This window comes from Neospora caninum, chromosome VIIb (genome assembly GCF_000208865.1).
Source record: "Neospora caninum Liverpool complete genome, chromosome VIIb".
NCBI classification, from domain to species: Eukaryota; Apicomplexa; class Conoidasida; order Eucoccidiorida; family Sarcocystidae; genus Neospora; species Neospora caninum.
This window is the reverse complement of record NC_018394.1, coordinates 624,763-651,363: the sequence shown is the minus strand read 5'-3', so window position 1 is coordinate 651,363 and position 26,601 is coordinate 624,763. Positions and strand designations below refer to the sequence as shown.

At 55.8% G+C, this 26,601-nt stretch overlaps 3 protein-coding genes across 3 annotated transcripts; 1 reads left to right on the top strand and 2 right to left on the bottom strand.

Moving 5' to 3' along the window:
- Positions 1-3,184: 3,184 nt before the first annotated feature.
- NCLIV_024680 (conserved hypothetical protein) lies at positions 3,185-4,307 on the bottom strand (the record flags this gene model as incomplete). Its single annotated transcript, XM_003882663.1, has 3 exons — positions 3,185-3,547; positions 3,891-4,041; positions 4,249-4,307. The coding sequence occupies 3 exons, from the start codon at positions 4,305-4,307 to the stop codon at positions 3,185-3,187; spliced, it is 573 nt and encodes a 190-aa protein (XP_003882712.1).
- An 8,006-nt stretch (positions 4,308-12,313) lies between these two features.
- NCLIV_024670 (major facilitator superfamily domain-containing protein) lies at positions 12,314-15,484 on the top strand (the record flags this gene model as incomplete). The annotated part of the gene is made up of 1 exon (XM_003882662.1): positions 12,314-15,484. The coding sequence occupies one exon, from the start codon at positions 12,314-12,316 to the stop codon at positions 15,482-15,484; it is 3,171 nt and encodes a 1,056-aa protein (XP_003882711.1).
- Positions 15,485-18,777: 3,293 nt separating this feature from the next.
- NCLIV_024660 (glycerophosphoryl diester phosphodiesterase family domain containing protein) lies at positions 18,778-25,588 on the bottom strand (the record flags this gene model as incomplete). Its single annotated transcript, XM_003882661.1, has 9 exons — positions 18,778-18,911; positions 19,908-19,976; positions 20,431-20,510; positions 21,069-21,255; positions 22,040-22,103; positions 22,542-22,667; positions 23,101-23,188; positions 23,630-24,703; positions 25,536-25,588. 9 exons carry the CDS (start codon positions 25,586-25,588, stop codon positions 18,778-18,780), a joined length of 1,875 nt encoding a protein of 624 aa, XP_003882710.1.
- Between the last annotated feature and the right edge of the window lie 1,013 nt (positions 25,589-26,601).

The following is a 26,601-nucleotide window of genomic DNA, read 5'->3' as shown; positions in this document are numbered from 1 at the left end:
TGAACAGCACACGGATTTTCCGTGTTCAACCTAGAGAATCGCGAAGCTTTGGCCGAAACACACAGCCGGCTCAAAATGTTCCTTTTCAGTGTCTAACCACACTGCGTTGCTCGCTGAGCTCTGTTGCGCAGTCCGAACGTCGCACGGTGCGAGCTTCGGGCACGCGCGGGCGAAAATGGTGTCTCCGGCTGCCCCTGGTTGAAGCGCCTCTCGTGTCGACGTCTCTGTTTGGTCTCCTCCCTCTTGCTCCGCGCGCGTTCCTTGGTCCTGCAGGCACTTTCCCCGTCACTCGGTATCCCTCCGCTGCATGGCCTAAAACGTTCATCCCCGGAAGTCCCGATAACTCTAGAGAAACGAGAAAACGGGGGACAGACGGTTTTCCCGGACTCAGCAAAGGGTTTTGCGCCCCACCCCGTGGCGGGTCGGCTGGGCTGCGTGTGGCAGCCACCGCCCTCACCACGCAGGTCGTGCTCTAGTTCGGAAGTTGGCGACACGCGGCGAGGGACGAGCGGAGAGCTCTTGGCCACGAAAGAAGAGGGACGGGCGACCGAGCGGCAGAACACGAGAGGACACAAGAAGCGAGCGGACGGCTAGGCTGCCGTGCGTGAAGCGCATAAACGCGAGGAGAGACTAGCCGAGGCAGTGAGGCTTTCTGGCGCAGCGCCACGGGACACAACGGGACGGAGACCGGTTTCCGACTTCACGCCCATACATATAAACACGGGTTAGCAAAGCGTTGCTCACTAGCACTCAATGGCTGTGTCTGTGAACCGCGTGCTTCCAAGGTCCAGAGCGTAAGGAACCCGCACGGAAACAAAGCTTCTCTCACGTCGCACCTGGCTAGACGGGGAGCTCGGTTCAGGACCAGCAAGAGAATCCCACAGTTCGCAAACTGGAGAGGAAGGCTACGGGATCTGGAAAGAGTTCTGTCTCCAGGGAGGAACGGAAGAGGAACGGACTGCCAAGCTGGGGTGGTGTGTACCAGGCCTTGCCACCAATAGGATGTGCGCCGTCGACTCCGTTCTCGCCTTGCCGCTGTATAAACCTGGTCCACTGGCGACGCGTGCGCGCGGTCCCCTCGTCAGCGAGGACAGTTGGGTGTCGCCGAAGCAATTTTCGTTAGAAGGTCGCGCGCCTGAAATGGACCGCCAAAACGCACGAGCCCGCGTCCTGCTAGGGTGGTCTGGAGTTCACGAGAGCGTGGAAGTACATTTCGGTGACGAAACCGCGTGCGTGGTGCATGGCCTTGAAGGAGGAAGAAACGAAAAGGCGCTGTCGACTACGCCTGGTGAAGGTTCGCGAGAGCATCAGAAGGCCCCACGAAACGGACGCAAAAAAGGGTGTTACTCGGACCTCTTCGAGGACGCGCAAGCCAGTACGTGCACAGAATCGGTATGTGGGGACGTACGCCACGCCGCCGACGGTAGCGCTCGAGGGTAGATCTGGAACCCGAGGGAAAATGCACGCGGACCAAGAAAAAATCGCGATATCGCGATCAGCAACAAATGCTGCCAAGCAAAATGTGAGGTTGCTGCGGTGGATAACGAATCAGCCGGCCTCCTCGCGCGGGGCGCCTTGGCGGTGACACGCGAGTCTCTCTCCGCGAGGAATTGCTTCCCAGGCCAGCGCCTCAGCGGCACAAGCGGCGGGGCGCAATGAGCGATCGCGCATGCATGCTTCCGGGAGAAAGTGAGCCCACGCGAGTCGGCGCGAGCGAGAGAGGCGTGGCGGGGTCGCACAGACGCGCGACGAAAAGAACGCAAACTCCGAATGCCTCGACAAACCGTTTCCACTGACAACCGGGACGCCTGCTGTCAAAGACGGTGCCGCACACCCGAAATTCGCGGGGATGAAGGAAACTCCGCACGGAAAACCCTTCGCGTTGAGGAAGGACGGGGACAGCGCCACGAAGCCGTACAGCATGCGTAGACAGCTTCGCAACCTGTGGGTGAATGGCCGTATAGGCTGGACGGGAGCGCAAGAGTGTCCGAGAGCTGGCGAAGAATGGAACGGCAAACGCGTAGACAGAGAGACGCCCGCGCCACAGACAGGAAGGTATCTGGCCTGCAATCGAGCCACGAGGACCGAAGCTACAAACAGCGTTTTAGATTCGTGGAAAAAACGCCTAGCCGCGCGACTCATGCCGCAACCGGGCGACTAGCGTCGTGCCGCGAAACACTGCCACTCAACAAACTCGGAACTTGGGGCGCACCTGGGAACTTTGTCCAGTTTTAAGCGCCCTCATCCGACTAGTCCATGAAACCACTTTTCTTTATGAGGGTTGATGATAAGCCAGTGGCTACTATGTTTCGGAGGGGATCACCACATGGCACCCCAAAGACCAGGGGGGAGACGCTCGTGTGTCCGAACCCCGTCGTGATACGCGGCTGCCACGCGGAACGTGATCCGTCAAGAGGCGTCGCTCCGGAATGACAGTCGCGTCGAAGCAAAGAAGGAAACCTCGTAGTGATGCGTCGTTCTACAGTGCCTCCGGCTCTGATGCAACGGGGCAAGTTTAGTGCCGAGCTCCTCACGTGTAGAAAAACGCGCCCGGTGCGACCATGGCATCACACTGCGCTTCGGGTGAATCAGAAAACAGCGCTCCCTTTCTCGTGTGTTGTCTTGCGATGGCGTGCATAGGATCACTATCGCTTTCAACAGCCGGCACACATGTCTTCAACGGCCAACAGCAGCGCCGTTATTCTGAAAATAGTCGGTCCGCATGCGGGTTCTTCGGCACCGCAGTCATTCCCCGTACGGTTCACACTGGCCACGCGACACCGATCATGCGAGCAGCCGAGTTGCATGAAAAGGAACGAGGAAAGACCTGCATGGGCCTTTACGCATGTAATGAATACCGGAAAACAGTAGCCCGGCCTGCAGAGGAAGCAGGGAACAGCGTTCGTTCAAACAGGGGTCGAGGAACGCAAAAACCTTGCAACGGAAATGTGCAGGCTCCACAGGCAAACCTTTGGGACTCATTCGCTAACACATGACATGGAAAGTCCTTCTTGTTACCACCCTGTTTAGTCATAGCAGCACTGTGTCGTCCAAGTTTCACAGATTTTAATTCTACGAGACTATGACTGTTAGGGACGGGAGGTGCACTGCACAAGTCCTTAGCTGAAGGCAACCCACGCGGCGGCTTATTTCTTCGCAGTCTCTTCCCTGTTTACACACAACCTCATTTCACTTTAGTTTGGGAACCGAAGCCTCCAACATCGTCTATGTCATCGGCCTTTGCAACGCAACGACCCTTCATTTCGCAGCACGTGGCGCGTGAGCCTGGGGTGTCGTGACTGTGGATGGCTCTATGGGAGAAGTAGTTACTCGAAATCAATGCAGCCGACCCCAGGACACCGACTACGGCGTGGTCATGGACGATGTCATGTAGCCAGTGGGGTAAGGGGATGCTGTGGTGCGAATGCGCGACGAAAACAATCGAGAGACCGGTGAGGCCCCACAGAAGAAGAAGTGTTCGTCGATGCTGCAGATAATTAGTCATGAGTGTGATGAAACCAAGGGGCAGAACGACGTAGAAGGCAGCCTAGAGGCACAAACAATGAAGAACAGCGGAAACAAGAGAACCCCTGAGAATGTGCTTGAGCGTTTCTGGACAGCAGACGTCCTCGCGACTGACCAACAGTTGTGATTTTCACCTTGTGCGCGTTTTATACAACACCCGCGTCGCAGTTCTACCGCTGGACCAAAAACGGTAGCCAGCAGTCGACGTCTCGACAGAGCCCTCACTGCAAAAAAATGGAGCAACGCTCGACAGCTGGACCCAGTGCCGTCGTAGACGAAATATTGTCACGTCAATTTACACACTGAGGAGTTGGCTGATAAAGGTGACTTTCTCGCACGTGCTATTATATCTCTAAACGGCTTACCATATCTGAGTAATAGTGGATGTGTTCGTGAGCACCGTCTGTGTCACCAATAAAGCCAAGGACTGGCAGGACCGCCGCAAGAGCGGGCAGCACGGTACAGTCGATGGCACAGAGAACTGCTGCAAACGAGCTCCAGTCGCTGAGGCTCCAGCTGACGTTCAAAACAAAACAAAAAGAAAGCGCTCCCATCTGAAGGTGCTCTTCGCTAGCAACGTCACCTTGAGTGATCGACTTGCAACAGAGACAAACAGTCACGCTGTGTCGACTTGTTGAGTTAGCAGCTATGAAGTCTCATTTTGTCGCGGTCACACGAGACGGAGGAACCGCCAGAAAGACAGGGCCATCGCACAAAACTTACCTCCTCACGGACTTGACGGCGCGCCACACCTGCAGAATGCAGAAAGTACCGCGATACATCGCACCATAGAAGACAAGAAAGTAGACGCACGCTGTGTAAATCCACTGTTCAGGTGCCTCACCCCTTCGGCGCCTCGTCAGCTTTGGCACAAATCACTGCCAGTAGGTTCTCTCGCATAGAACACGACTAGAAAAACAAAAAAATTCACCATTCGTAGGCTTTTGAAGGCGAAAATCCGTAATGTAAAGTACATGGAAATCAGGGAAAGAGAAATGTTCAGTACCATTTCATACCCCGGAATGGACACAGAGGGACGGCTGCAGCTGTGTACGATCGTCTGAGAGGCGACAGAAAAGTTGATCATGCTCTGTTCCGCCCCGCTCGGCGCATGCCACGTAAATGCGAAGCTCACCCCTGTCATCCTGCCGCAGGTGCTGGACCTTTGCGGTCGACTTTGCTTTATGAGGGATATTCGCTGTAACAGCCGGGGGGCTGGTGGATACTGGAGAGAACCTGATTAGGGACACCGTAAGAGTGCCTCTAGCAGGCTGCAAGAGGTTCGACTCTCCCCCGAGAGGAAGTCGAGTACTGCGGCCCTGGAGCAACAAAAACAGCAAGACAAGTGTTTGAAGAACGCAACATAATCTAAACAGACGTATCATTCGGCATCAAAACCAAGCGAGGTAAGCGGAGTGCTGATACCCTGGAACAACTATTTCTCAAAACACTAGTGTGCTGATTTACGACTGCCACGCATGTGCATGCAACTCTGCACGCACGGCCGGAGGGCGGTACCGCTTGGTGACTAGCAGCTCGAGCCAATAAAACGCTTTGTAGGGCCCCTTCGCAAGTCACGTGAAAGATGAGTTTCGTATACCTGTGTCTTATCCAACACATGGCATCGTCGATTTGAATGACTGTAGGCTGTCCTCTAATGAGCGCATGAGGCTGTTCTCATTCGTGGTCCGGGCCAGAGCCCCGTCCGTGCCGGTCGGTTTCAGGCTTCATAGTCGAGAGTACGGTGATGTAAGACACAGAGACAGATACGAGAGGCCGTCAGTATTGACGCAGGACTGCCTGACGTAATCCATCGTTCAGTGGTTCAGTATTGTAGTATTGCATAGGGCTTGTATACTTATTCGTCCAAATGAGGTTCGGAGAGGTCGCAGCTGGTCGGCCTTGTGCGACTCTACCATCGGGGGTTCCGGCAGTCAGCTTCCATAATGTTACCAAGAGACACGCTGCAGGACAATTGCGTTTTGCCAGGCTTTTGCAAGTTAAGCCGGCCCACCTCTCGTTATTTCCTGTCCTAATTTTAGTCCGTGGGTGAATCCTTCACGGCTCCACGGGAAGCGGTCCCGTTAATGTTCCGTCAGAAACGGTGTCACGATATCGCTCCTGTCAATTCTTGCGCCTTGAAATAGTGACAAAAAATCCATTCCAGTCCATTAAAAAATTCTTATGGGATTTTCGGTTAACTGCACTTCATCCGCACAATTAGTCAGTCTTCGGCACACAAACTGACTGACAGGGTCACCCACAACAGAAAAGGAAAAGCACTCGCATCGCGGCCTCGCAGTTGTTGGTTGCGTCCCTCCCATACTTGGTCGGTAGGTGTGAATTTTGGGGGGAGCAGTTCGTTTATGGAACAACCTAACCAAATCCTTTCAAACAGAATTTCATGTATCCGTACGAGACTCAAAGCACACCAGAAGCCTGCCGCTCACAGGGCCCCCGCGGTGGCGCATGCTGTTGTTGTGGTCGCAAGTCCGTCCATGTCCGTGTTTAGACAGAAATTCAGCTCAGGTTGATTTCAAAATCTCCTGAAGAGTATCGCTGAGTACCATGTGTCCTGCTATTTGAGTGTCACTACAGTAGCTGTTACCCTGATACGCAAGTGTACGCGGTGCCAGCTTCGTCACGGTTTCCTCGCGCCTGGAATGCCTGCGACTACCCGTTGCATTCAGGTGGATTCAGATCCTTTTTCCACGTTTGTCGAAGTCATGGCGCGGTGTATCGTGATTTGTCTGTTCTTCGGGGTCATCGGGGGGGCCACTGCTGTTGCCATTGAGAGACTTGCGAATCCAGTCGAAGCCCAGTGGCCTCTTGAGGTGCGCAGCTTGGATGCCACTACAGGTCGCCTTCTCGACTCGTTCAGCCGTTTTTTGGACGATCCAACGAAAGAGTCAAATCAGTCTCAGTTCACTCGGGAACTGACTGATGCAGCTCTGCGAATAATTTACAACGTTCCTCCGTCGCGTGAGTTGACTTCTATGGCCTCCAAATCCGCCTGCTGGACGTCACTGTCGATCCAGTGATCAGCCAGAAGGTTGAAGCACAAACAGAAGCAGCAGCAAGGACCATGATGCTCCCCAATCCTGACGGCGAAGGTTGTTTGGCTCGTGACTATTCACTACTGTGTAAGAGAAGCACGCTGATAATGCTGGCATGAGAGGCATCCTCTTCCCCAGGCCCAGAAGATTTTTACGACACTGGAGACGGGAAAAATTGCAAGGCAAGGAACAAGCGAGAAATGCCCAGGGAAATCGCATGTTAACCTCGTCCTTAGGCATTGCCAAGTTACGCAGGCAGGTCCCAAGGCACGACCGGTAAACGGTGAAAGCAGGCCAATGCTCTTCTCAGGCAACTGTGACAAGATACAAGATATGTCGAGTGAGGAAAACGGGAACACTTTAATTTTGCATCTGTCACCTGTAGCTGAATGCAAATTGATAGATGCCACGGCTATGGATAAAAGAGCATTTGCTGCCCAGTGTGGAACGAACTGTAAGCACAGAAAATCTGGAAGTAACTCGAGCGATCGCTAATGAATGAGAGGGATGTCAGGGCCATGTCGAGAGTTGTGTACTCAAGAGTACAGGTCGGATACTCGATTCCACTTGCCGAATTTACTTGCACGTGAGTTCGTGTGAAGTCTCTTGTGTCCACTAGGGTGGTCGGAACTTGATGGACAGTGTCTGGCACCTTCTACGTATAATGGAGAGTAAGCTGTCAGTACTAAGTCGTATTGGGCTCATTCAGACTTGACCGCATTCCTCAGCTGCGTTCGACAGAAGGACTTCCGCCACTATGATGAGCCTTCGAAAAGAAACTGGTGAGTTGTATGACGTTCCTGCCACGTTCACTCTGCAGACAATGCACACGAATACTTTCCAGGTCTCAAGTAGGTCAGGGTGTGGTCTTTCTGTCCATGACTGTCGACCCTTTGTTTGCAGAGATGTTCCGTCTCCTGGCCGTGCAGAGTAACAGACTATGACTTCGAAGCACAACTATGTCCTGTCGGATGGATCGAGAAAGGTACCAGCTGTCGTTGATGGTGTGTGCTTGGGTCTCCGACACTGCTTTGCATCCCCCATCCATGTAGCTGATGGCGTCACTTGCGAGGCGCCGCGTTCCTACCTTGGGCCTTGTGCTGCGGTTCACGAAGTTGGTTAGAGGATTTGAGTACCAGAGAGAAAAAGGAAAATCTCGTCTGTCCACGTGTGCAGGAACAATGAAGCGAGAGAACAAGGAAACGTTCGCCAGCACATGCAAAGTGTCTTGGCCAGCAGACACGAAGACTGGGTACGACTTTAGTCGCCCGTGTCCACTGGGCTGGACCCGGCTGTCTGAACAAGTAAGAGTTGGATGCATCTCCGTTGCCCCAAAACTTAATGATTCCTGTTCTTTTGTCATCAGCACCTTGAGTGCCACGCACCCAAGCACTATGACGGCCCTTGTCAGAAGATGCAGTCGTTTGAAGGTTTCTCAGATGACCATAAATACAGTTATGTACGCCATGCGATTCTGTACTCCACAGTTGGAAGCAAATATATAGCGGCTGCCATGGTTTAGAGCCTTCGCTGTGGCGTCAAGTGGCCTCGCAAGGACGGTGTCCGGCGAAACTATAGCGCTCCGTGCCCCTCTGGCTGGAATCTCGAATCCAAGGAAACGGGAATCTGCGAGGCTCCAGAAACGTACGACGGGCCCTGTGACCCCCGAACGACCTTCGACCGGTACAACCAGGACATGAAAAATGCGTGGGAACACGCATGCAAGGTCGGCGCACTCCTATACTTAGCTTACGTAGTGATTTCACTGCTTCCTCAGGCTTACTTTCCAGTCTACGCTCTCACAGTGACACCCAAGCTTGAAACCCTTCTAGATTTTATTGGCGGGGCGGGTCCACTAAACGGAACTGGTCCCATTGGATCTTCCGGCACAAACTATTCAGGGGAGGTCCTCGAAGCAAACGGCACAATTTACCTTCCTTCGAGAGACTACCAGATGCCCTACTCGGCTGCGTCTCAACCAAAGACCCCGGACGCGTCCGCAAGAGAGGCTAACCTCACTGAGGAGTATATCACGAAACTGAGGGAACTCAAAGGACAAACAACTGATTCTCACCTACTTACGGCTATAGAGGTTGGATGATTCATAGCGCGGGACCTGCCTCTCCTGTCATCATATTTTATTCTTCAGGATACCATTTCGGGACTCTCTGCACAAGGCGGCTCCATCTAGAACGCCTGAACCCGTGTGTAGATACAGTGTTGCCCCAAAACCGTCTCCGTTCTTCAGGGGATAAGGGAATTGACATAACGAACTATGGCAACCAAAGAAAGCGAACTTCATTTCAACCTGACACGGTCGTGCTCGTGATCAGGGGTCCATGATTCAAAATTGTTGACGTGGCCGTTTTGGCTTTCTGCCCGCGGAACAGTCCTGGGTAAACCAACCAGCTCGGCTTAGAAGCAGACTCCTTTGGCGTCCCGAAAAGAGAATTTCGTGGGCCTATGGTGTTAATATAGTCAGGTCGAGAAATGAAATTTCCTTCCATTGCCGTGGTGCTATCTGAAGAGGAGACAACCCACTGCAGCGTTTCCCTTGGGAGCCAGCGACAATCGTCCATATTTTGAAACGTCACGGTGGCTCTGAAATTGCACCATTGTAGACAGCAGTTGGTTTAGGACGATCGAGGGAACGTTGCCCGTATCTCCGATGTTAGAGTCAACAAACGAATGCTGATCGAACTGCTTGTTCTGTTGACTATCACCCGCAGCAGCACCCTCAAAAGCACGAGACGCAGCATGCTGTGAAGCATCTCTGCAGCCGCGTGTACGATTTCGTACCTTTCGGTGCATCTGTCACGCAAATTGTCCCTGGATTGACGGCGTTTTCGGAGGCTTCTTTTTTCAGTAACCGTCCCGGCACGCAGTCCGTCCCGCCGGTGCCAAAGCTCGGCAAAAGGCACGGTTGGCACGGTTGGGACTCGGACTCGTCCGGTCGCGCTCCTCGGACAAATTGCACCGAGTCGAAAATCGAGGTGGGTGAGAGAGTCCAAGACAAAAAGTGGGTAGCCGCGGTCCCACGCGCAGCGGAGGCACCGGGGTAGACCCGTTCCAGCGAGTGCCCTGTTTCTCCGCGTTCCATCTCGTCGTGTCTACGTCAACTGAACCTTTTCCTGCCAGCTGACGCTGGCCTCGACCCGAAGAAATGGTGTACTGCCTTATTCGTTTGCCGTTTTCGATCAGATCGAAAACCAAAATACAGTTCAAGCCGTTGGGGGTTTTGATTTTTGGAGTTAAGAACCAGCTTCTTTCACCTGGTCTTACCCGCTCAGCCACGGGTGTAGCCGTGGACGGACTGGCGTTGCGGTGCCGGGGGTTCCCCCACAATTGCTCTTGCGTCCGTCAGCCCCACAGCATCTTTGTAAGCGTGCTCTTGTTGCTTTCGACGGTTTGCTGCTACACTGGAACAAAGTAGGGAGCCCGTGCTCTTAAGGCTGCCTTGTGTCGGTCTCTTCTGTGTCAGCTCTTTTCAAAAGAGACTCTTACATGGATTTTCGAAACGGCGGCCTCTCGTGCCCCCCCCCTTCCCCCGTCTAGGCTGTGGGTACACGTCTCACCGATGAAGCATGGGTTATTCTTTGGACATCTGGTGTTGGATGTCGTGATCGTTCCATGGTCAGCATTTCCGCTTTCTTTGTGGGGAGTTTCGTTTCCTGTTTGTTTATGGCACTGAATGGCCAGGTTTCAAGGCAGAGTTTTCTCGAGAAGTGGGCCTCTACGCATTTTTTACTACAACGCCCGATCATTTGCGGCTACAATGGATCCGCCGTCGTCGTCCCCGGTACACCTTTTCAGTGGGTGCCAATGGCTCGTCCATAGAATTTGTGTTCTTAATTTTTTTGCGGAATCGATCGTACAGACTTTCCTTCGTCTCTGGTCTCCTGAAGTCCATTCGAAGGTAGGCGTTCCGTTCTTCCCTGCGTGACGCGCGTCCTACCACCCGAGCATTGTTTGTGGAAAGCTCGATCTGCGCTCTTTCGCGAAGTCTTTGGTTTCCCTTTGTTTTGGAATCCTGTTTTGCACATCTCTGAAGAGACGGGCTCTTGGATTTGTAGGAGGCTGTGTAGCAGCAGCTGTTTGCTTGTCCCGGGGTTTCTCGGGTTGTGCTCGGCTGCATCTGGTTTTTTCGCCGGGGGCCGAAAGCAGAAGAGCCATTCCGTCCTTCGGTGCGTTATTTTCTCCATTTTATTGGCGCTCATTGGTTTACGCTGGAAGCCGTGGGTATGCTTCGCCCTTAAAAACACACAGGTATTTTGTTTGGACTGATTCCCTAGTCCCTTGAGGCCTTGGCTCCTCACCAGATTCAGCAGCGACACAGTGACTTCCTTAGTGTCTTTATATCATTAGTCCATCTGTGTGCGCACATGCAATTGCGTCATTTTTATTGGTGTGACGAAGTGTCTTCCCCCTGAACACAGGGATCATTCTCAAAGAGAGCACTGCGTTCATATTCGGGAGGGGTGTTGCCCTACCCTACCCTCGTCTCCTGTCTTTCGCCTGCGTGCTTTGTCTTGTCCAAGGATCTGCGGTCCTAACGTGTGACCAGGCGACTCCTGTCAGTGTGGCGACAGTGCGCCTTCTTCCAGAGAGAAAGACGCTCTGCTCTAGCCTTCGCACCGAGCATTCATTGTGTTGCCCGTTGTATCATTTAAGCCGACCGGTGTGCGTCCATCGACTGCGTTTCATTGTCTCCCGTGCACAGTCATTTCGGTGGGAATATCCGTTTGTCGTGGGTGCTGTCCGGGGCACGCTCAGATGTGCACAGCTTTTGTAGAGTAGGTTGAGTTCTGTTCGTTTGTCGCCCGCTGTCCACCAGTCCGATTTCTCCTCTAGGGTAGCGACAAAGAGTATCCTGGACTGCTGGACTGGAGCGTTCTCTGGCGGTCGCCGGCCCTCTTCACTGCGCTTCTTCACCAACCTGGGCTGCAGACGGGCACCCGGCGGCGCGCGCTGGCTACGCGCTGCATGCCGTGGTGGTTTGAGAGCCCCGTCTGCCGTTCCGCACCGTTGCGTTCTTTCGATCTGCGGCAGAGAGACTGGGAACTTTGGGAAGAACGACTTCGAGTGCCGCGTGGTGAGACGTCGAGAGGAACGGGCAAAGAGTCCTCGTCGACGGCGGTGTAATTTAGTGTCGTGCGTGGCGTGTGGAGGACGAAGCAGCGGGCGAACGGGGGTATGCTTCTCTATTCTTTTTACTGTTTGAAGCGCGTCTTCCCATACGGTGGAAGCGTCCGGCCACTGCGTGGTCCACTTTTACCAGTAATTTGTCAGTCACGTTTTCGAATGCGATCCTGAGGAAGAGCTCTTTTCCCCCCAGGAGCGAGGCGAGGGGCGGTTGCACGAACGCCCAGCAGCAACGCGGTTGTCCCTGACTCCAGAGTGAAGTGTCTTGCGTGAATCCGTGAACAAGATATCAGAGATCCGAGTCGACGGGGGAGCAGAGTCGTGTATGGGATGTCAGTCTCTCGAAATACAGCGGTTTTCAGTAGTTTTCCATTGACTCGTTGTGTGCGCTCAAGTCGTGGACCGACTGTGCGAAACGTGCACATATATCGCTGAAAAGGTCTGGTGAGGGGTGATTTTCTGTCACGAGGTGTCCGACGTGCTTTTTGCTGCGTGTAAGTCACGCGCAAAGAAAAGGGGAGAATCTTTTCTTTTGCCGGAACGCGCAGCGTTCTGGACTCGAAACTCCACGTTTTCTGAATTTGTGGACGATGGAAGGATCGCCACGTCGATCCGTGCCCGAGGCCTCGACGCCTGGCGCGAGGAACCTGCCTCTCTCGCAGACAGCTCGTCTGCGCGAAACGGGTTGCGAGTTGGCGTCTCCTGCATCGAGTCCCCGGAACCCGCGGCGAGTTACGCTACTGGGAGTTCAGGGGGCGACGGAACCGGAGAACGACGGCGGCGGCGCTGCCACGAAGACGCCGGTCTCTGTGCATCCGACCGCTGCTCTCGCTGCGGGGCTGTTTCTTGCGGCCAATCCTGCGCGTACGCACAACAGTCTGAGGGGTTCAATCACAGCCGCCGCGGTGACCTCGCCGCGCGAGCGGCCCAGCTGCAGTGAGGCGTCGCCCCCGACTCGCGACGGCAGTCGCCGGTCGGCGTTCTCCGTCTCCACTGACTTCCCCCGGGCGCCTATTTCCCGTGGCCACAGCCAAGATGAGGCGGAGTATGTGTTTGACGACCGAGGCATCTCGTCGTGTGGATCGACGCAACTTGACGCAGACGACGCGCACTGTCCCTTCCAGGCGCTTGGAGGGCGCGGCGCTGCGGCGGCGCGTGTCTCTTGTGGGGCGTCGACGAGTACGGGCGAGGACTGCCGCTTGTACGACTCCGGAGAAGCTCTTGGGTTTTCTCCTGTCAGTGCGTCCCGGTACGTCTCGGCCCAGGTCGTGGTCCGCCGGCGGCCTGGAGGGACGCAGAGAGGGCCGGGCGATGGTGCGGACTCCGCAGCCAGTGCACAGCTGGGGGATCGCGACGCAGCGGGGGTTCCGCCGTACATGCACATTGACGCTTTCCCGCAGGTGACCGACACCGAGAACTTTGACCACGATGACTTGCCGGGTGCCGAGGTTGTGTTGGGTTCCCATCACCCGAGTACCCCTTTCGGGCTCATGAAGGAAATTCTTGTCGCCATCTACATGGTCTACGCCTTCCTGACGGGCTGCGTCTACTTTGGTTGGCCGTCGCTTGCCTGCATGCTGTACAAGTCGGGTGCGTACAGCTGGGTGTGCGAGAAAGACGAGAACGGGAACTACGTGGACGATCTTCGAGGGACCACGGAGGCAGATGAACCGAACGGCGAACCGAAATACTACATTTGTGACAACCAAGACGTCGCCGTCTCCCCGCTCTTCACGATTTGCTACGTGACTCAAACGCTTATGAGTGTGGTGGCCGGGACGCTGCTGGACCACGTGAGTCCGAAGAAGACGGCGATGCTGGGTCAGACGTTAACGGGAATAGGCTGGCTGTTGCTGGCATGCAGCTCTGAACGGTTTCCCGCGTACGTCGCCAGCATGGTTTTCATCGGCTTGGGCGCGGACACGGGATATCTGCCCACCCTCCTCATTGCCACGCTGTTTCCCGGCAAGAGAGCGACGGTGATAACCTTGCTGGGGACCGCCAACACGTCGAGTTTCGCAGTTCCGCTGCTTCTGGCGATGCTGTGGAACAACGTGCTGTCCTCCTGGACGTTCTCGCAAATCTGCATCTTGTACCTCTGTGCCGGCCCCGTCTTCTGTTTCATTCTCGCCGCCCTGTTCATCCCGTGGCGCGCGTACGGGAAGCCCCTTCCCGGTTCGGAGGCTCCGCAGCGAGAACTGGAAAAGGACTGCAAAGGCAACAAGCTGTCTGGGAGAAACGCGGATGTCCACTGGACTGACAAAGCCCGCGGGAGAGAAGACGCAGGGAAACGCGACAGTCTGTGTGAGGGCGTTGCTCCCGGCGCAACGAGAGGCTCGTTTCTCAGCCGCAGCAAAACGGGAAGGAGGACGGGGAACTGGCCCGGACCCACGTCGTTCCTTCAGCGACTTCTTCGCTCGCTGCAGCGTCTCGTGGGGCTCAGGAAGAGCGAAAGGAACGGCGTTCGTGCCGGACCGGATGAGGACGGAAAACGGGAACACAGGGAGGGCGGCGAAGCTTCGTTGGGGATCCGAAGCGACCACGCAGTCGGAACTACTCGAGAAGATGAAGGGTACCCTGGAGGTCGCCGCCTGGGCGAGACGGGAGAAGACCTCGAGGGGGGAACGGGATGCCATTTCATGACTTGTGAGGAATGTGCCGACGCACCGCTGGAGCTTGCGCCCGTGACGGAACCGGAGAAGAGAGCGTCGACGCGGTGGCGTGCTTGCTGGGCGAATCGCGGCTCGCGCTCGGGCGAGAAAGACCCAGAGAGACTCCCCGAAAGCGGCGAGAAGCTGGTTAGGGACGGGCGGTCGTCTGTGGGGCCGTGTTGCCATCGGGGGAACCAGGTGCACAGGGCGGACGACGCGCCTGCGGTCGTGGCGCTCCAAGTGGAAGAGCGGAGTTGCGGAGTTGCGGGAGAGCCGTCGTTCGTTTCGCAACTTTGCTCGTCTCATTTTGTGTGCATCGCCTTGTACTGGAGCTGTCAGGCGGTGGCGACGTCCTTCTTCCAAACCGCTGCGTCGCGTCTGTTCACGACACGCGTTGTGGACTTTATGGATTTCGCGCTGTCCTTCAGTTTCATTCCGTGCGTGCTCCTCGGGAAAACCGTCGATATTTTTGGGCCGTTCCCAGTCCTCATTCTGATCAACACGGCGGGGGCCTTGGTGTATTTTTTGTCGATTGTCGGCCAGTCGTTTTTCCCGACGGGGGCAAACGGCGTCCACTACATGGCCGTTATTTGCTTCTGCGTGTACGTGTCCATCGACTCGGAGCAAGTTTTCTGCTACGTCGAAAACACCTTTTCCTCTCGCCACTTTGGCAAGCTCTCGGGGTTGGCGCTCACCGTGGGAGGGATCATCTCGCTCGGCTCTATCCCGCTGTATGAGAATGTCACCATTCGGTTGCTCAAAGGCGACGCTCTGCCCGTTGCGTGGAGCATCGCTGTCGTTCTCTCTGTCGTCTACGTGATGCTCGGCTGCATGTGGAGAGTGCGCCGAAGGAATCCGCGGGCTTTCCACTCTCACGACGACGCCGTGCCCGTCAGCAGGGACAGTGAAGCGAGGAAGCAGGCTTCGCGCGTGGGGGACCAGCTGAGCTTGACGCAGACAGGGAAGACGAAAGTGGAGCAGTCAGACGAGGCGGAGCGCAGCGTCGAAGACGAAGGTGTAGCGGAAATGCAGAAGAAAAGGGAGATGGGAAATCAGGTGCGTTCAACATTCGGGGCCCCGCGCGCAGGCTTTCCGGCACTTCCGTCTTGAGCGCTCCCCGCCCGCGGCAAGACGAACTTGTGAACGCAGATTGACGAACCGAGAGGCGCGGCACCGTCCGTTTCTCTTGTGTAGAACTCAGGTGCGACAGAATCGTGGCAAAAATGCTCCGAGAGTCGCGGAGAGAAACCGGGCGGTTCTTCTGTATCTTGACGCCCCGTGTAATCGTGGGCATTTGGGCACGTCCCTCTGTGGGACGACCGGACTCGCGACAGAGGCCTCTCGCGCAGGTGACGCGAATTGAACAGTGAAGGAATGCTTGTCTTCGATGCACAGAGAAGGAAGAAAGCAAAATGGAGAGAGGATCGAGAACCCCGCGCGTTTTCGATAATAGGGAAGGCATCGCAAAATGAGAGGGGAAAGGTCGTTAGCTGAAGGGACAGGAAGGGACACGAGTTGAAAAGAACGGGCAAACACAGAACACGAGGAAGACGTCGAGAGAGGCGGGGGGACGGAGGATGTGACGTCGATTCGAGAGGACGCATAAAAAACGCGGACGCGCAGGACCATCAGAAAGGACCGCGATTGTCAGACAAGACTGCTGCGTGTCATGCAGGGGTCAATGAGCCTGTGCTGTTTTTATTTTTCTCAAGTGTCGACCTCCGTGCTTCGCCGCCCGATGTTTTTGTTGGCCGACCGGAGACCCCGAGCCAAAGAGGAAGCAGGAGAGAGGTGATCTATACACAGCACTTTGCTGTGCACTTAGTTAGGCACACGCGTGTATACCAGAACCGCTTTGTGTATTTCGATACAGCGTGGAGAATCCTATTCTCTCAGCCTCTCTGCAACTTCTGGGTCATCTCGACTCGCTCGTCCGGCAGCTGTTCAGTCCGTGTGCCGTGTTTTTCCTGGCCGGATGAAGTTTCGTTGCAGAAGGATTTATTGAAGGAATTTGTTAACCAGACCTTGAGTTTCCTCCGTTTCTGTCTTTTCAATCGCTTCTTCTACGGTTTGCGAGAGAGTGTCGTTTTCCTTCCGCTGCGCCAGGGAGAGCGGGGACCGTGGTAGATATGCATGTCTTTGCACGCCGTGCGGAATGTCGAGTCGAAGACATGAACAGTGAAGCCAAGGTACGCCCAAGAAAATAAAAATTGGCAACTCAGAAACCAGCTGGAGACGCGCATGACAGGAATGGGTCGGCACACATCACCCGTTCGCTGCCTGCAACTGAACGCGAGTTGCCACGTTTTTCCCCCACATCCCTCGGACGGGACGTAAAGACAGAGGAGAAACTGGAAGCGAACTCGATAGTGGGCAATGCCATTACTAGCGAAAACAGTCCTGGGTTCGTCGCAGCTGTTTCTTCAACACAGTGGGTATAGGCAAGGTCTGAACTTTGGAAGAAAAGCCGTCCGGCGGCGACAGGTGTTGAGGGACAGTCTTGTTAGCGTCATGGGTGGTGGTAGTCATGGGACTGGAACACAGAGCGAACACGTGGAGCTGCCCCGAATCCGGCTTTCAAAGCATGATTTTTCAGCCACTGGGGCAATTCGAACGCGAGTCTCCGCGGTAAAAACACCGGCGGGGGGGTTGGGGAGAAACCGGAGTCGCGCACATCTCAGACGGATTGGTGGACTGCAGAAGAAGACATTAATGCCGCATGTTTTTGAATAGGGTGTCAGCGACGAGATACACTGTAGATGGACCACGACGACCCTGGTAAGCACACGTAAACGCGGCAGAGGTTTAGAGAAACGGTATATCCTGCCCCAGCTGGCGTCGCAAGACAACCGCGAATCTACGGAGAAAGGCAAGAGCTTTTGGCAAGTCAGGAACTGAAACTTCTCCCGACACTCGGGAATCGAGCGATGCCCCTACGTTCGCCCTTTCTCTTGCACACAGTCCAAAAATGTAGGCTCGATGGGGTTTTTGAGAAGTGGAGACCGGAGGTGCGTCGTTAGCGGAAAGAGAAGAGAAGAAAAAGGCGCGTTTATGTGCCGATTGTCCCGCGCTGACAGTTGCGCCGCCAACTTCAGCGGAGCTCTCCTAACTCACATAGGACAAACCAGAGGAGCCGATTCGTCCTTGGTATCCTGACCATAGCCACTCGGATACTGCAAGTCTCTCGAGGTTGCTCCTGCGTACACAGGCCATTGTCGAGTTTCCATCAAGCCTCGAAATGTGGAACAGCATCCAAACGGATCCTTTAGATGCTGGGACCAGGCAGTGCGACAGGGTTCGTGCGCGCATACCATGACAGGGGAAAACGACAGGATTGGGGAGCGTCGGAACTTCATGCGGACTTGCACTGAAATCTCTACTGGGTAGTGTTGCCTTCTCTTCGCGACTCGTTCAAAGGGATGTAAAAAGGCTGGACGCGTGTGCGACAACCTAAAGCAAACGATCAATTCAGCGTCACCGAGTTTGAGCACTACGCTATGTTCATCTCTCTGCGCAACACCAAAATTGCACATTCCGACAGAAAAGGAACGGAATCTTTGAACGACCCAGCCTGGTCTTCTTGAAGTCCCTTTCAACGAAAACTTTGTTGGGAAGCCGTCTTTTCCCCAGAGCGCGGCTTCTGTTGCGCGAAACACGCAGAGATGGGTGATGCCGAGAGCCAAACGGAAAGATTATCCTTTAACCTGTATGACGAGCAATCTCGAGTGGAGCCATCTGTTGTTTGCTGAACCACATCTTTTTGAAAAACGAGACATGCACGCCATGTCTGTCGTGTGACGGAGGACGACCGCGAAAAGGCGCTGGCTGCAGCTACGCAGCGGACGCGGTCGGTGTTTCCACAAAACTCCCAAAAGAATGGAGTTCGTTTAAAAAGGAAATACACTTTCTTGTCAACCTCCCATTCCGGTCACGTCCCTGCCTTGTGTGTGGTAGACGCACAACAGCCACCCTGGCCACGAAGTTGCACTCAGAACCTGGACTCTGCGTCATGCTAAAAATCCGCAGCGGAAAACCCAGTACCCTTGTCTGCTCGTCCAGGAGACACCGGAGGAAACAAAGGAAAACTTCTCCTGTCACGAAGGCGGAACGGCATTCACTCGCTTCCCCCGGACTGTGTCCAAGACCAGAGACAAACGAAAGCGAGCGGACAGCTGAACACACGGAACCGACAGCGTGGCACGAACCGGCACAAGCAAGGTGCGGCGAGAAGCGTTCGTAAGACAAGACAGAATGCAGAGGACGAGCGGCCAAGGAGAGAGGGAAGAAGACAACATACAGACGCCATTCTGAATGGAAAACACAGGGAAGAGACAAAGCAGGCACGCACGCGGTCGCCGCCCCAAACTTCCGACCCCACTTCTTCGCCACTGCATGCTCGCAGGCTACTCCAAAACGCCGGAGGCGTCTGCGCTGTCGACGGCGAGACAACATGGGCACTCCGAAGGTGGGCGCATGGAAGCGTAGAGAAGAGCAATCAGTAGGGCGACGCACAAAAGATCCAGCATGGCAACGCGCCCTGAAAAGGGAAAAGAAAACAGCACTCGGCAGGCTCACAGAACCATGTTTCTCAATCCTGAGCCGAAAACAAAAAGCACTCGGCTAGATGTGTGTGCCCGCGGATACGCGCGTCGAGCCTCGCGCTTGCTGCTTCCTTTTACGCGTGCAAACCAAAGTAGGCAAAACAAGACGCAAGACGCGGCTAACAAACGCAGCTCGGCTGAGAACGCCTGCTGGAAACTTAACCGGAAACACAGAGATACCGAATCAGAGCAGAGTGCGCGCACGAGCAAGAGGCGTGAGAGAAACCAGCCGGTGGAGCACTCCAGAACTCGATTAGTTCAGGATTTCCTCACAGAGAAAGGCGTCCCAGGCCATGTGCTGGACAGGGGCGTCCATCGCCTCGAGACGGTGGCAGCTATTGGTAGTCACGGAGTCAACTCCGGCGCACCAAAAGTAGGACAGAAGCCAAGGCTGGGAGACCACGTACGCATTTACCCAGTAGCCTGCGAGAGCGTCCACAGAAAAACTTTGCAAACGCCGTGCTCAGAGGCAACGCTCCTCTTCAAGGCCGCGGCCAACCACACCGAGGAAGTTTGGGCCGCCCCGCTACACACATTCTTAGAGCATACACCTACGCGCACCTACGCCCCCATCTATACCTACATATACCTATATATGCATATATATATATATATATATATATATATATATGCCGGTTCGCCTAGTGAGGGGAGGAGAATGCACACGAGAGACAAGCGCATGCGCTTGGAAGGGAAGATGCGAGGAGAACGAAGTGAAGTTTGGAGAATGAAAGGGTGCGACAGAAGCCGCAGTTTCCTTGGCGAAGCGGTCCATGCACGACAGTGGTCAGCGCGCGGCCCCGTTGATTCGCTTTGATTCGCTTGACCAGCCGGGGCAGCGGCGACTCGGGCGCGAACGGTGGACGCCCGCGGACTGCGCGAACTGAGCGTGGCGTCCGGGACTGAAAGACAGCCTACGTCTCAGCGTTTACCTTGGTCCTTCCACGTCTTCGTCAAGCTGGCATCGAGTTCTACCCACTCAACGTTGAGAACTTCCGTCACTGAAGAGGCAAGACACGACCGGGGAAACGCCTTTCTGCTGCGAGTTCACGAAAACGCGAAAGAAGGTCCAGCGAACATCCACGATAAAAAATGTGCGAAAAAGCAATCGTGTTAGCCAAAGCTTGCTGGTTCGTCACCCTTTTCAGCTGGGCGTATCTGTCACCTGCGAGCCCCTCGCTCTTCGCCTCTCTTTGCCTGCAACATCTTCTGTCTGCCTGTATCTTCAGAGGACGATCGCGAAGACGATTACCATCTTGCCCCGGGGCCCATCCTAAAGACGGTCAGAACGAGGCGCCTTCGTCACCTCTTTCGGCATTCATCAAACGTGCAGAACAGGCAGCCCTCAACGCCACACGAAAGCGTCTCTGTAGACATGTGTACGTCTGCATGCAAAGCGTTGTGCGCGTCTGCATGCGCCAGCAGAGATATGGCTTCTTCGCGCGTTTCTCTCACGGTTGTCGGCGTCGTGTGTGAAGTGACGGTCCGCAGCGGTGACGATTGTTACGTCCGGAAACTCCGCCTTCACCTCTTTTCTGTTCGGACAGAGCCGAGAATCCGCACGAAAGCTGGGGCTGATGAAGACTTCGAAGGCACAAATCAAAGCCGCCACGTGCAACACGTGTCAACAGAGACAGCGACGGCAGACCGCGGGCGCAGGCGACTCGACGAGCGGAGAATGAACTGCGCAGCCGACCGCAGGAAAGGCCTCACGGACGGTCCGCCCTGGGCCCAACAGACTCGTTTCTTGTTTCGCGAGGTCTCAACACACCGACGATCTCCACTGCGCGCATCGCCTCCCCTCGATGCCTGTGCGCGCGGCCCAACACTGGAAGCGTGCGGGAAACTGGAAACGCGGCACGAAAACATCGTCAACAGGCACCGCTCCTGCTCTCCGCCTCCCGCGTTTTTCAGAGGCAACCCGTGCGTCAGTCAACGCGGTATCGAACCCCGCACACACGCCGGCACCGATGCGCGCGTGTAGGTGAGGGGAATTCTGGGAGCACCAACGAGTGTACGTGGAGGAACTCGACATTTCCGGAAGTTCCGGGCCAAGCGTTTGGACGCCAGAGCGAAAAAGCCGTGGACGGTACCTCTTGTCTTGCAGCCACCAGAGATAGCGGCTGCACTTTGTTTTCCGAACCAGATCGACGGTCAGGTCGACGCATTTCGTCCCGCATCCCCAAGTGTTGTAGTCGCAGTTCGGGCACCTGAGATCATAGATCAGCGTGCGGTTCGCGGCGACTGCCTTGCGCATAAGCCACTCGAGCGTTGGGATCTCTGCACATCCAGGCAAGCCTCGAAGACACACAGCGACGTCGCTACCGAGCGTCCAGAGCAGAGAGCGAGGCAAACGCACCTCTGCACACACATTTGAAGATCCACCCTCCAAAAGCTGTCGAACGCGCGATCGCTTGAAACACTCCCAGACCCGAGAGCTGGAGCGACCGGTGTCGCGACTGAAAGAGAAAGAGCGAACCCCCAGGGACCAGTTCCTCTGGAGGAGCGAAACGAAAAGACGCATCGCCGCTGTCTGCGCGCCTCAAGAAGAACGAGATGTGCCTCGTAGACATTTTACAGTGAGAGGTGGAGACACGGTGGTGAGGCCAAAGCAAGGCCGGACGAGCAAGTGAGGGGCGAACTGTGGCAGGGAAAGCGCACAGGCTCCAGCGAAAGCTGGAGGGGGAGAAGGCGAAGAACGTGAAGGGAAGATCGGAAAAGAGAGAGAGAACGGGACAGGAATGAAGCACCGCGAAAGACGAAAGGGGGAGGAAAGACACAGACGTCTTGAGAGGCGGGCGAAAAGGGACAGGTCCGCACGACGAGGAGTAACGGCGACCGAAGAAACAGACGGCGGCAGAAGAAACTCACGGAGACAGAAGGGAGGAGGACGACGAAAAGGCTTCGACGGAAAAGAAAAGACAGGAGTAGGGTAGACCGACTGGAGAGACGAGGCCCAGGAGAGAACGAGATAGGAAAGAGGAAAGAAGACCGATGTAACGCCAAGGCCGAGAGCACGTGAAGCCTGGCACGCCTGGACGAGAAGAAGATTTGGTTGGCCTACTTTGCTCCGATATTTCCTTCTGCATGACAGGATCGACCAGCTTCACCGTGCCGTACGGGTCGGTCTGTGGGCACGAAACCCCAAGAGGAGACAACGGCCCGAGCGATGCCGAGCTGTGGCTGAGGAAGCGGCAACTCCAAAGACAGGCTGGCGCATAAAGCCACCCTTGTCTCTTTTGTCTCCCATCGCCGCTGCGTCTCTGAGCGATTTCGTCTCTTGGTTACGTCTTCCCTTGGCGAGGTCTTCCCTTGGTGACTTCACACCGAGGTCCACCTCAAACGGCAACGCTCCGTTTGCCATCCGTGACCGCGTCTCGCGACATGTATACGGGAGAGCGCGGGGCAGTCCGTGCACGCTTCAAGGGTTCGGCGGCAGTCCCAGAATCAAAGCGTACCGTTTCCCGCCTGAGACTCGGAACGTTTCGCACTTTTCTCGCCTGTCTCTGAGGCGTACTTTTCCGTTTCTTTCGGGCGTTCATTTCCTCTTTTCCTGCTCTACTCACTTTCAACCACCACTCGCCCGCATTCAGCTCAGCCACGTCGCTCCACGTGAAGAGGTCTGCTGGCGTTTTGGTCCGAGAAGGGAAAACCTTGGCAACATTTGTTGTCCTTGCGAAGGTTGCGTCGTGCTGAGAAACGCCAGACACACAAGACACGCCATCGACGTGGACGCCCATCGCCGCTGCTCGCCGCTCTGAGGCGCGCGGCCCATCGACGAAGGCACGCCATGGCTCCAGCGATGCAGGAGGCGGGGGGGGAGGGGCGACCCGTCCCTCTGCAGGCGCCTTAGGGCGAGCGCCGATGAACCATGCTAACGCCGACGAAGTTGACGTCGTCGGCTGCAGCTGTGGAGACGAAGGAAGAAGCAGGACGACGAAGCTTCGACAAGAGATCCGGTTTTCTTGAGGAGACTCAAAAACCGAGGGAGTAAGGAAAGCCGAGGGCAATGCGACGCGACCGAAACCGGACAACAGGGGGACGAGGACAGAGACACAAACAGCCCCTTGGCATCGCTTTGTGCCGGCAACATCTCGACGGGTTGAGAGACGTCGCCTCGCTTACGAGAAGAAAGGCAACGCCGTCAGCAGAGACTGCAACGTCCGATTCGAGGCCATCGCATCCCATGGCTTCTGCAGCGTGAAAGGAAACCCTGGAGAGACAGAGGAACGGCAAACAGGAGAAATGCAGTGAAGGCGGAGAGACAACAGCTGAACAGCAAGCTATTCCGGGACTTCGCTCTCTCGCGCCGCGACCGCCGCCGCACACTCGTGGCGGATGCGCAGCAACACTGGCGAGGAAGATAACGCAAAGAGGGAGAGAGAACGCACGCAAGAAAACGCGTGAAGATGGCGTGCCGACGCACAGAGAACGATTCACACGCAGAACAGACGCTCGGGACACCTAGAGGCTGTCCGTCACCATGTCCCCTCTCCGCGAGTCCAAATGAGGGTTCCCCGCCCACTCGAAAGACAGGCATGGCGGTGTACGTTTGGCAGCCCCCTCAAGTAGAGGGGTACGTTCGCATGAAAGGCCAGGTTCGCAGAGTGCGCAAGCGGCAGAATTTGGTGCCTTTCTGATAAAACTGCTTTACTCTGTATTTTCTGGACGGAGTTCAGGGAGGCCTCTGTGTCCAATCAGCAGAGGTTTCTCTGGAAGCCAGGGATGCACGTTGGGACGGCGTTCGTCTGCACTTTTCGCACTTGGCTGTGTGTCTCCTCCGAGCGTGAAGATCGGATGTTTCAGTGTTTCTTGTCCTCCAGTGAACTTTGCGCGTCTCTTGGCGTTTGCGGAGGAAGAGACGGGTGGGCCACGAAGCAGACAGGGGGACAAGAAAAGCGACGGAAAGAAAAACGGCGCCGCAAGGAGGAAGGCCCAGAGCCCAGACAGCAAAAGAAGCACTAGCCACTGAGGAAGTCGAAGTATCGCGCGCTTCCACTTGGCGGCGGAAGACGCGCACGCTTGGCCTTCTGCCGCGCTGTCTTCTGCGCCCTCGCCGTGGAATCCATAGCAGAGCGCGGACGCGCGTCTGCGCGTTGACACGCAAGGCGGCACCGTCGATTCGAGCTCCCCATTTCCGGAATCAAGCGCTGCGGCTGTGGTCCCCGCCTCGCCAGCTGACTCTGTTGCTCCTTGGCTTCTGAGACCTTCCTCTCTCTCGCCAGGAAGAGGGCGGGAAGACGCGGAAGAGGCAGGCTGAGAAGGCGCGGGGAAGCGAGGCAGCTGCGGAGGCAAGGCGGCATCGAGCAGCGGCGCTGAGGGCGAGTACGCGTGACCACCGACGGGGCTTGGCACGTAAGACGGAAAAATAACTCCGCGGGGGCGACCGAAGGAATGTGAGGGAGCGAAGAGGATGGCCAGCATGCCCGCCAGACAGACAGTCACAGCCGGAAGAGACAGCGCGTAGAGAGACGGTCCATAGAACTCCAGCCACAGATGCACTCCCCGGTACTCCACACCCCACACCAAAAAGGTGATCAGGAGGAACGCTAGACACAGCAGCAGACACGCAGGCAGAAGAAGCAAGTGAAGAGGCGAGATGGCCGGCGCAAGCGGCGAGGCGAGCGAGGGCGACGGGGCGGCGGAAGCAAAATTCGCAGACTCCGCAGACCGCCTCCACCAAGCCGGGGCGAAGTACACGAGGACGCTGCTGCTGGCCAAGACGACACTGTAGGACCATACCAAGAGGAAAAGGGTACACAGAATCCGTGCCCACGGCCAGTGCTTGCCCGACGAAGTGAAAAAAGTTGTATCGATAGACTGCCAATCGTTCCTCCAAACACATAGAAGGTACAGGACCACAGATGCAAGACAGCTGCCGAGAATGGAAACCGCGAGGGTGAGGAGCATCCAAATTCGCCCGCCTTCCCGCAGCGCGAGTCCAGACTGTGTACATACACCCCAACTCTCGTGTGACGCCGAGCTGTGAGCTGAGGGAAGGGGATCGGAGACCTGAGTGACATGTTCTTCTCCCCTGCCCGCCACCGCGTTCAGAGGAGCGGCCGATTCACCCCGTGCTTGACGCCGACAGCAAAACAAGTCTCTGAGGAAGGCGAGCGACGGCGTCGACAAAACGTGCCAGGCAATTAGGGTCAACTGGCACCGAAAGCGGCGGCAACTCGCGTCTACAGAACGTTGCACAGCGCTCCCGTGCCTCCGTACAGGTCGATCGCCCCTTCCGCGAATTGCATGCAGCTGGCCGTTTCGGTTGGATCGCACCGGCGAATCCTCCATTTTCGGGACGGGGTTTGAGAGGCAAACGAAAAAAGCGGTCCTCCAGCTTCGCTTTCGTCTCGAAAACCAGGCCGGGTACAAAGCAGTGAGTTCCAACACGATGAGAGACGGACCTGAGAACTGAACTCGCAAATCCTCTCGGGAACCCACAGAGGAATGGCCGATATAACGGCGAGTCAGGTGAACAAAGTCGAAATGCTCATGAAGGGAACGAGACGTGTTCAGCTGCAGTCGGGCCGTAGAGGCAGAAGCAGGTTGCCACGCACCGAAGAAGAGCCTCAAAAGTGTGGTGTGGCCACGATGCTGTCTTCACATGCATTTCGAATGCACGCGCAGAGTCTGGCAATCAGCAGGAGGCTGGGAACAGAGCGGTGAACGATGCCACAGACAGGAAAGCGGAGTCATACGCTTCGAAAGGACGAAAAGACGTTTCTCGAGTCCAGCGCCGCTTCGCGCACACCAGACAAGGAAAAAATGCAACGGTTCTCGAAGACCGCAGCTCTCAGACCAGCGACCGGCAGTGCTCTGTGTCTAGCCACCGGGGAAAAGGACACACACGCCAAAAAACATGGCACTCATCACCTGGACAAGAAAAACACGTTTTACGCCGGGGTATTCGCGATGGAACGCGTTTCCGCCTCCCGCACACCAGGCACCGCCTGGAATTTTGATCGGTGACGGCCAAAAGACCACACACGGGGAGAACATGCGGAACCAAATCACAGTGCAATGTACACAAACTCAACGGGAGAACGGGACGCAGGACATGCGTTTCTTTACCTGCAGATTTACTTTCCTGTCCGGTGTGCCGGCTGGCCGTCAATCCGTCAGAACTCGTGCGTTCCTTACTACCCGCGCCGACAAATGCAGCTAGATGTAGAGGCGCGGAACCGTCCGTCAACGGCACTCATATCCATTCGTCCAAATGAAAGACTTCAAAACACACCACGAGGCCGCTCTTACCGTTAGGAGGCGAACGAACGCTTAGACAACCTCTGCGCGGCGTTCAGAGTTGCGCGATAGCAACACCCGCCAGCCAGGAAAAAACTGACGCTGCCACATGGGCTTCTTAAAAACGTCGACCACTCGACAGGGATTTTGATTGAAGGAGACTTCTCTACGCTGTGATGCACCATGTGTGCCATTGTCTCGTGCGCGATATGGGTATATGCAAGTGTACTACGGGCATGTCGCAGCAAACGGGCAGTTGTATAGGCTGGCCACCCGGAAAGACGAAAGGGCGGAACCGAGGGGAGTTCATCCAGAACTTCGGAAGTAAAATGACACGAGTGCGAAAGCAATTGAAGGCGAAGGCACGAGGAAAATGGAGAC